This window comes from Monodon monoceros, unplaced genomic scaffold, assembly GCF_005190385.1.
Source record: "Monodon monoceros isolate NGI ecotype Baffin Bay Population unplaced genomic scaffold, NGI_Narwhal_1 Super_Scaffold_2, whole genome shotgun sequence".
Classification (NCBI taxonomy): Eukaryota; Metazoa; Chordata; class Mammalia; order Artiodactyla; family Monodontidae; genus Monodon; species Monodon monoceros.
Genome location: NW_021703776.1, coordinates 104,725,004 through 104,734,307, shown reverse-complemented (window position 1 = coordinate 104,734,307; position 9,304 = coordinate 104,725,004). Strand labels below are relative to the sequence as shown.

Here is a 9,304-nt window from a genome sequence, read left to right as displayed (position 1 = left end):
ACACCTGTTTGTCTACTTGATTTAAAAATATTAGTACAAGTTTTCCCCTGCAGGAACGAGGGCTGAGTTCTGGGCGGGCCTGCCTTTCTACCAGGGGCAGAGGTGTAAAGCGCAGGGAGCGGCTGGGTGGGTGTGGGGAAAGGGGCCACGCGCGGGGGCCTGTGGCTGTGAGTGCCAGGACACAGATCCAGTCATGCAGCCTGAAGCTGAACCACCTTTTCTTTCCGAGAGCTGTCCCGGCTGACGGAGGACTGGCCCCCGGCTCCCTGGCTGCATCGTCCTGCGTCACCACCCCCGTTGCCAGAGTCTCCACGTTCAGATCCCGACAGCCACGGCCCAGGTCGAGGCCGTCAGCATCCTGCCGCCTGGGGTGCTGCTTCAAACGCACACGTGTTCTGTCTTAGCCCCCCAGCAGGAAGGAAAGAAGTGCCAATGTCTCAGTGCCTCTGTTTCTCCAAGAAGGTACCTAAATGGACTGTGTACCGTGGTCATGAGCATTTAGCGCAAGGTTTTACTGAGGGATATCTGAGGACTGGGAGGTGGGGGGTTGATTACTCAGCTGGTTTTGAACATAAGACTATCTAAACATCTTTGCTAATTAACTAAGCCGTACTTTGTATTGGTGAATTTTTTTTTTCTTTTTTGCCCTTTCCTTGTTTGATTTAGTTTCAAGAATAGGCAAGCCTCATAAAATGAACTGAGGAGTGTTCTGTCTTTTGGTATTCCTGGAAGAGTTTGTTCAAGATGAGAAGTAGTTCCTTGCATTTGTTGTAGCACCCTAAAATGGAGCTTGGTGTTTGTTCCCTTTGTGGGAAGAGGTTAATTGGCTTTTTAATTTGCATGTACGTTTTTAGGATAGTCGGGTTTTCTTTTATCTTGTGTCAAACTTGATGGGTGAAATAATCCAATTTGTGAAAAAATATGATTCCATTTTTATTGGGTCAAAATAGTTCAGACACTCCTGCTGTAGGCATACACCCTAGAGAAGTCCCTACACGTGTGCACGGGGGACAGAGCGGGGTGCTCAGATGCGGAGTGGTGGGGCGCCGGGGCGCTGGGGCTTCACTAGGGGAGCAGGTTTAAAAGCACGCAGAACTGAACGCTGTATTGCTTATGCTCGCGTGTGTGATGACAGCGTGCGGATGCATGAGGAAAGGACAAAGACAGCCTTCCAGTCTAGTCCACCCCACCCCTTTCCTGCCCACACATTCACAAAGCCCTCCTCGCTGTCATTACACATGGAATAAAAGCAGGGTCTCCTGGCTAACAGGCAGGGGTCCCTTCATGGGGTGGGGAGGGGGTCGCCATTCCCAGCGGGGAGGCCCTCCTTGAGATTTCCATCCTCCGGGTCTCCAGAATCCTCTGTGTCCTGCAATCGCATGTTCACCCTGATTCCTCCAAGCTGTGGGGTGCAGCTCCTCCCTCCCCACTCTGGGCTGTGCCCTGGAGTCAGGTGGTACTCGGTGTGGGACAGAGCTGTCACCCCAGGGAGAAAAAGGGAGGCACAGTGTACTCGGGAGTGGGGAGTGGTGGGCGATGTCCCTGTGCTGAGTGAGGGCAGCCACGTGGGGTCCTGGCCTCTGCAGCAGTGGGATGGGGATCGTTTGCTCCCCGCCCTTTAGAAGGGGCTCCGTGAACGTCACAGGCTAGTAGCCGAGGGCCCATTAGAGGCCCCTTTCCTTGGGGTCTGGCAGCCCACTTTCCCTCCTGGGTGGAACTGGGACCATCAGATGTCCTGATCAAGTGGAAATCCAATGGGCATTCCAGCCTAGCACACTGGGCGTCCACCGACATGAGGGAGGACACAGTCGGTGCTGCTGACGCGGTAAAAACCTTGGGATCCGTGTCTGAGCCCGCCTCCCGCCGGCTCCCATGCGCACCATCCCAGTGAATCACCGGCGCCTGGGCCATTTTTTTCAGCACAGAGTGGGAGCCCAGCTCCCCCATTTTGAATACTTCCTGGTCCTAATGAGATGTCACAGATATTCTGGTCAGCTCCGAGGTAATCCAGAGCACTGACAGTCAGAACCATCTGGTTTGCCAACGGTTTGATCTGTCAGCACTCAGGAGCATGAAGGCTGACAGAGCTGGTGCGCACAGGGCTGGGGTTTGAGCCCCACCTGTGTCCTCGCTGGGAGTTTCACTCTGCTCCCTCCTCAGGTGGACAGGAGGCCCCTGAAGGGACACATGGCTCAAGGGTCTTGAAAATCTCCTTGAAAGAGTCATTCCTTGACCTGTGACTGCAACTATGTTCTCACTGTGAACCACAGGACGGCATCACATACAGACTCTGGCATGCTTTGGCTGCCTGTCGTAAATATCAGCAAGTGTGACAGGAGCGGACGGAATGGTTTCCTAAGGAGAAAGGCACAGAGCATCAGTCCACGCAGGAGACGCCCACCCCCAGCCAAAGGGCTCAGGGAGTAATAAGCGTGTGTTTGAATGCTGTGCACACAGTGGACAGACCCATGTGTCTCCGTGCCTTGTACAGCACTCAGACATGTTCTCACACACACACGTGCAGTCACACACGCATGCAGACACGCTCCCGTGTGCACACACGCACACCTGCTTGTCGGGGCCCAGCACTGGGGATTCCTACCGTGCCCATGTACCCGGCCGGCACTCCAGAAAGGGCCGTGCACAGCCCTCCCGCCCATCAGAAATCTGGGCTGCCTCTGGAACGGCCCTGTGCTTCCCACGCGAGATTTCCTTTCCTCCCTTCCTCACGCTCCACTTCTCCCCGCGTGAGCGTCCTCTGTTCCGTCAGCAGAACTCGGCCGCGCGGCAGGCAAAGCAGAGGCCAGCACAGTCTGCTCTGCTCAGAGCAGGGCAACCTCCTGCGCCTCCTCGTGGGTTTTGTGCTTCTCCCCATGCCCTGTTGCTGCGATTTCTTTGCGGTCCCTCCTGTGCCTCTGGTCCCCCACTTTCCCTTTCTGGGGTGTTTCCCTCCAACTGTGCTGTGACTGCCAGAGTCCTGGAGCCGGGGCCCAGGGGTGACGCAGGACCTGGCTTCGGAAGCCACCGTCAGCAGCAGCCGGGCAAACAAGGAAAGAACGAACCCCGCCGCGCTCTTCCTGGAGCCCGTGTAACGATGCCCGGGAAGGAGCACCACAGCCCCAAGCGGCAGCAGTCCTGCAGGGCGCGGGCTCGGGAGGGGCTTGGCTCCTCTGGGTCCTTCACCAAGTCCACTCCGGGAGGCTCGTATGCTTTGAGGGGAGAGCAGCATGGTGCTAACGCAGGTCTGGCTGCGGAGAATAACGCGATGAACAAGCTGTGCCCTGAAAAGCCCACTCGCCAGTGCTTTTCCCCAACCGGTGGGCCACCCTTTGTGGGGTGCCGTGGGGCCACGATGGATGGTGGCGGCTGCTGCATCCTGGGGAGGGACGGTGGCCCCACAGGGTGGACAGCAATTTCTCTGGGGGTTGGTCCCCTGGGCCGTTGGGCCAAAGAGAAGATAAAACTCCCCACCCGCCCGCCTGCTAGGCCAGGAGACAGGAGGGGGAAGTGCTCTCTTGGGTACTGCGGCACGGAGGGTGCCGAGCAGGGTCCGGAGGCGGACGGGCCTGGGGTCTGTGGGACAGTCGGGCCCAGTGTTCAGTTCCACATGCAGGTGGGCTGGCCGAGCTGTCACCCCCAGCCCCAGCGTCTGGGCAGCCCAGCCTTGCCTGGGGTGGGGAGGCCGCAGGAAGCCTGCCTGGATGAGGGCCCGGCAGGGGCCAGGGACGGGTGGGAGTGGGCACAGCCGACCCTGGGGTCAGCCACACCAGCCAGCAGAGAGGGGTGACTGAGGGGATAAGCCAGGGTAGGGTGCGGGGAACACTCAGCTCAGCCCCGCACACCCCTACTCCTCTCTCAAACATCCACAGCCCCCATCTGCTGAGGGACCCCGCGCTGTGCCCAGGTCTTTAGGGAGTGGAAGTCTCCTGGGGAGGAACGCAAGGGCCCCAGCGCCCCTTGCTGGACCCTCGGACGGTGGCCCGTGGAGGGCAGGCTACAGGGAGCAGGGAAGGACCCCCGCTGACCCCACCTCAGGGCAGGGTCCCCACTGTGGAATCCTGGCCCCGCTGGCTGGAGCTCAGGGCCGCAGCCTTCGTTCCCGTTGACCCCGCAGGTTAGGCTCCCCCAGCCGCTCCTTCCCAGACTGAGGACCCCCACACCCGCAGGCCCTGCGCGGCTCCAGCCCCTTCCTGGGGAGGCCCGCACTGCCCGCAGCAGGTGCGCTTCCGACTCAGGCCTTGGGCCGGCGTGGGGTACGGGGTGGGCGGGGGCTGGGCGCCCTCAGGGGCGGAGGGTCGAGGAAGCCCTGGGACGCAGGCGGGCCGGGGAGGCTCGGCGGCCACAGGGCAGCAGGAGGCCAAGGGCGGAGCACGGGGGGGGCTGGGCGCCCGCAGAGATTCGGCGGGGTTGGGGGCCAGGCAGGCCGGAGCACGTTTCGCGGACCGCTCCCCGCGGAGGGGGCGGGGCGTGGGCGTGGCCTGCGGGCGCGCGCGGCGTGTCGGGGGCGGGGCATGGGCGGGGCCGGGCGTGTCGGGGCGGGGCCGGCGGCGCTGTCCGGTGCTGAAACCGCGGCAGCGCCGGGAGCGCGGGGAGGAGCGGCCGCCATGGACTGAGCGTCGCCGACATGGGGCCGCTGCTCGCGCTCCTGCTGCTGCTGCTGCTGCTGCCGCGCGCCCCGCCCGCCGCCCCCGCGCCCCGCGTCCGCCCGCTGCCGGGGCTGCTCGGTGAGTGGGGTCGGGGTCTGGGTCGAGGTTGGGGAGGGGCTCCCGTGTGACTGAGGGGAGCGGCGGAGGGGGCCCGAGTGGGGGCGGGGGTTTCTCGGTGCTAGAAGACGGTGTCGGGGGCGCCTGGGAGATGAGGGGCGGGTGGGGAGGAGGTGAGGGCCGCGCGGGCGTCGCGGGTCCGCCCGTACTCCCCCTCAGTTTGCGGCCCCCGGCGGGCGCGGGGCGGTGGGAGCGCGCTCTGCGTGGGCGACCCCCGCGTGGTCGTGCCGCGTGCGCCGCGGGCCGCGCCGGGGGGCTGGCGGGGCGCCCGGGGGGGCGCGGGGCCTTCGCTCCCCCGGCCTTGGTCCCCCGCGGGGTCCTTCCCGCCCCTTGCGGCCTCCTCCCCCCTGCCGGCGCTCGCAGTCGCACGGACATTTTCCTCCCGTGACGGGAGTGGCAGGGCGAGGGTGGGAAGCGCCACGGGGAGCGCCCCGAATTGCCTTCCTGCAGGCGTGGCCTTTGACACTCCGCCCCGGGAGCAGTCGGGCCCCTCCCTCCCGCCGCGCTCATCTTTGTGTGCAGGAGGCCTTCCAGCCGCCGGCGTGCCCGCGGCTTCAATGCCGGAATAAATGGTGCTACAAGACTGAGCGCAAATCCAGGTCCAGGGTGGTGGAGGGGCCTCGCTCCGCCGCCCACCGCTTCCTCCTGCCTCTGGTCTCCTTGGGCGTCGCTGTCCCAAACAAACGGAAACTGCAGCGAGCGGGGGACAGGCGGTCTCCCCAGACTCCTCGCTAATGCGGCCACTTGCCCTGAGTCCCTCTCTGCTTTCCGGGTCTTCACACTCACTCCCTGGCCTGGTGGGCAGCGTCCTGGCCTGGTGGGCAGCGTGGCACAGTTGGAGGCAGAGCTGGATCCAGGAGGAGGTCCTCGCCTGCTGGGGTGGAGTCCTGGGGTGGAAGGGTGTGTCTGGTTGGCCACATCCTGGGGTCCTGTTGTCAGAGTCACCTTGGGCCCTGGGGGCCGCTCCATGCACAGGTGAGCCTTGCCAGGTGAACCCTGCTTGGGGAGGGTCCGGGGCCTGGCTCACTCTGCCTTGAGCTCCAGGGCCTTGCCCCAGATCAGCAACAAAGGCTGAGCTGCGGGCTGGTCTGCTTTGGCTGGGCTGTGTTCCCTCCTTTGTCGGGCCGGAACTGGCATATCACCTCACGTGAGAGCTGTTTGCTCAGCTCGCCAGATGCCACCCTCCACATACACACACGGTCAGGGAGAGCCAGGGTCAGCTGACACTGGCCACTCAGTGTTGCAGGGAAGGTAGCTTCTACGAGATGAGGGGGAGCCTGGTCCTCGACTATCCTCTTTCCATTGTAATTGCCAGTTCATAGCATTTTTCAGAAATCGTAGATAAAGGAGGAAGTGGGGAGGGGGGTGGTAGCTCAGGGAGGGAGCAAGGAAAACCCAGGGCCGGACACATGTGAAGAGAAGAGAATCGCTAAGCTGCCCAGGACAGCATTGCCCGACACAGCAGTGGAGTTCTGGCTACAAGCAAAGTCGAGTCATATCACTGAGAAGGGGTGACTTATTCCCCCTCTGTTCACGATGTGGCCCAAGGGAGCCTCCTGGATGCAGTCTTGATGTGGGGCAACATTAGGGGCCCAGGCATTGTTACAACTGTCTCAGGGACTCCAGGTGATCCGTTTAACCTGCTGTATCCAGGGATGATTGGACACTACCATGGCAGAGTATACAGGTAGTCAGATGGAAGTGTGGTCTTCCCATTTGGGGCCCCAACCTGGGCTTGCGTGTAGCCATGTCTACCTATGTACGCTCCCAATGTTCTCTTCACCCAGCCTTATGTCCATGCGCCGTCCTCACCCGGAGGGCTGCTGCCTTATCCTCAGGATTCACATACACAGTCACCAGAAAGTGCACGGGGAACCGTGGTCACCCATGAAAGGCATATGCTACTATTTTTCTCTTTCTCAGCCATCTGGAACTTGTTTGTTAGTGGTCACACCAACTACAGTGTTCCAAATAATGATGGACAGGAAAGATGCACCAGAGACCTTAGATCTGGCCCCAACCATGTCACTTGTACCTATTTTTTAATTTAGCTCTTCACACTCAACTTCACGTTAAGGCCTATACAACACATGGTTCAAGGAGATAACACGTTTTTGCTCCTCACTTGCACCATGAAGTTGTAGGTTAGAATAAAGGGTCAAATGTCACCAAGACCTAAGACCAGTTCTTTTTGCACCGGATGCCTTGCCTTGAGCGAGGGGCCTCTTCACATTTAGACAGTGAAGGAGCTCTTGTTGAAACCCTGGGTTGACGAAACCACCGCATCTGAGTTTAACTTCGTTGCTCTGAGCCACATGCCATGGCGAGGCCTTATTTCCATGGCAGCTGATGGCAGCTTCCCACTGACAGTGGATGTTGCACCTCTCCCTTTCTCTTCAAGTGCACCCTTTCCACCTTAATCACTTAAGCTTCCTGACCTTGCACCACCCATTCTGCCCATGTCTTTCTGGTGCAAAAGGCTCCCTTATGGCACAAGGTGTCCCATTATTTGTGACACTATTATCAGGGTTGAATGGGGCAGGAATAAGGCACCCCTTCTCAATGATATGACTCAACTTTGTTTGTAGCTAGAACACCATTGCTGTGTTGGGCATTGCTGTCCCGGGCAGCTGAGTGATTCTCTTCCTATAAGTCCATCTTTGGGTTTTCCTTCTCCCTCCCTCTGCCTTTCCCTGTGATTTTACGACGTCCTTTTGTTCAGGTGCTCAGTACTTTTTCCATAAGGATGATGCGAACGTGAGCCTTTTGTCTTTAAGCCATTCTTCAGTTACAGGGAGGCCAGTTTGTGAACCTGCTCTGGCAGCCTCCACGTTTAAGGGCAGTCATGTTACAGATCTTCCTCTTTTGCTAAAGAAAAATGAATTTCCTTTGCCAAAGGACAGAGTCAACCTTTCGTGCAAATTTTTCTTGGAGAATCCAAAGTCAGACCTACCCAGTGCGCCTGGCTTTGAAGATGGGCGGCTGTTTCTTTTTTCTCCTTTGTTTTTGCCTCTCGATTTGCCCACACATAGTTTTCATTCGCTAGTGAGCCCACTCCCGGAGCAGGAGTCGGTTGCTTTGTCACCTAGGTGGCACGACGTTTATTTTTGAATCAAAGCATCCTTCCTGCCACAAAAGCACAAATCCATCTTTGCTTCTTGGGGTCCGGAGCTGTTGATTTTGTTGGCTGTTTATGGTGATGAGCAGCCTGCCCCTCCCCCCGAGAGCCCTGCTGCCTTCTCTCTGGCTGTGAGCCTTTCTCTGCCTGTTGTTTCCTCCTCCTCCTGGTCTGGCTCCTACAGCCTCAGGTGCTGGTTGATGTCCCCGTGCAGAAGGATTGGGGCACAGGGAAAACCCCAGGCTTCCGGGAAAGGGAGGTACCAGACAGTGGGCTCACCCACGGATGCAGAGGCGTTGGGTGGAACTGTGGTGCGGCTGTCTCCTGTGTCCAGAGACGGCAGTTCAACGTGTCAGACTCAGGAGGAATGTGTAGGGAAATACAGAGGCTTTTAGATGGCTTCCTCTCTGTGCTAAGCTTAGCTGTGCATCTCAGCATCTTGCATCTCTTCTTTTAAAAGCTGATCTCTTTTTGCACCTGGTTACCAAGATCACCATCAGTGGTACCCACCAAGGAGGTGCAGGGGGTGTGCTAAATTTGTAGTAGTCTGCTTTCTACTTTCCTCTCGGTGGTGGTGCTGGTCTCCGCTGATAATTTCTGTACCCCATGAGATGTGCAGACTTGTTGGATTCCTGGCTTCCCGTGAAGAAGGGCAGTAGCGGCACAGTGAATCTGCAGCTCAGGCAGGATGGAACCCAGGGCTCATCACCCCAGGGCATATGTTTTGATGAACTCTTTGGCAGTCATTGGTTCTTTTACGTGATAATAATTTATGCATTTTGAGTTTATTTTGTTCTGTGTTTTACATGCAATATTACCTAACTTGAAAATGCAGTTATTTATCCACTTTTCTTAGGATTTTTGAAAGTTAGGAATATGGGGTGAGAAAGTGGAGTGAAGTATGGAGAGGTGGGGTCAGCTGAGCTGTCATTACGCATATGGTCTTATTAAGAAGGGTTTCCATTACCACGACCTCTTGGAGCATTACCTTAGAATTTCAACATATTTTATGAAAGGGTGTTTGTAACTCAATGTGATCCAAACTAAAAAGAACCCTCTGGTTTTGGGTGGTAGGTATTTAAGATATGCCTGGTTATGTGCAAATATTGCTAGTTTAAGGATTCTTTATGTGTGGAGAGGTGAAAAAACTCTTAAGAAGAAAGTGGACAAAAGGGTTTTTTTTATCTAGATGTATCCCGGTAGACGCAGGCCCGCTGAGGCTCAACTGAGAACCTATCTTATCTCTTCTGACAAGACGTTCCATTTCCTGAGAAAGCAGACAGTTGAATTCATGGCAGATAACTCTCTGTGCCACATAAAAGCACCTGGCAGCTGTTTTCACATTAGTCTAAATCGACCTTCATAAATGTAGACCCAGCTGGACTTATTTTTCAAATCTTGGTTGATAGGAGGCCAGAGAACT

The 9,304-nt window shown here is 57.7% G+C and overlaps 1 protein-coding gene across 1 annotated transcript; it reads right to left on the bottom strand.

Moving 5' to 3' along the window:
- Nucleotides 1-4,824: 4,824 nt before the first annotated feature.
- Nucleotides 4,825-5,732, bottom strand: LOC114901409 (basic salivary proline-rich protein 4-like). The gene is made up of 2 exons (XM_029233091.1): nt 5,400-5,732; nt 4,825-5,346 (listed from the first exon to the last, which is right to left on the bottom strand). Exons 1-2 carry the CDS (start codon nt 5,730-5,732, stop codon nt 4,825-4,827), a joined length of 855 nt encoding a protein of 284 aa, XP_029088924.1.
- Nucleotides 5,733-9,304: the final 3,572 nt, after the last annotated feature.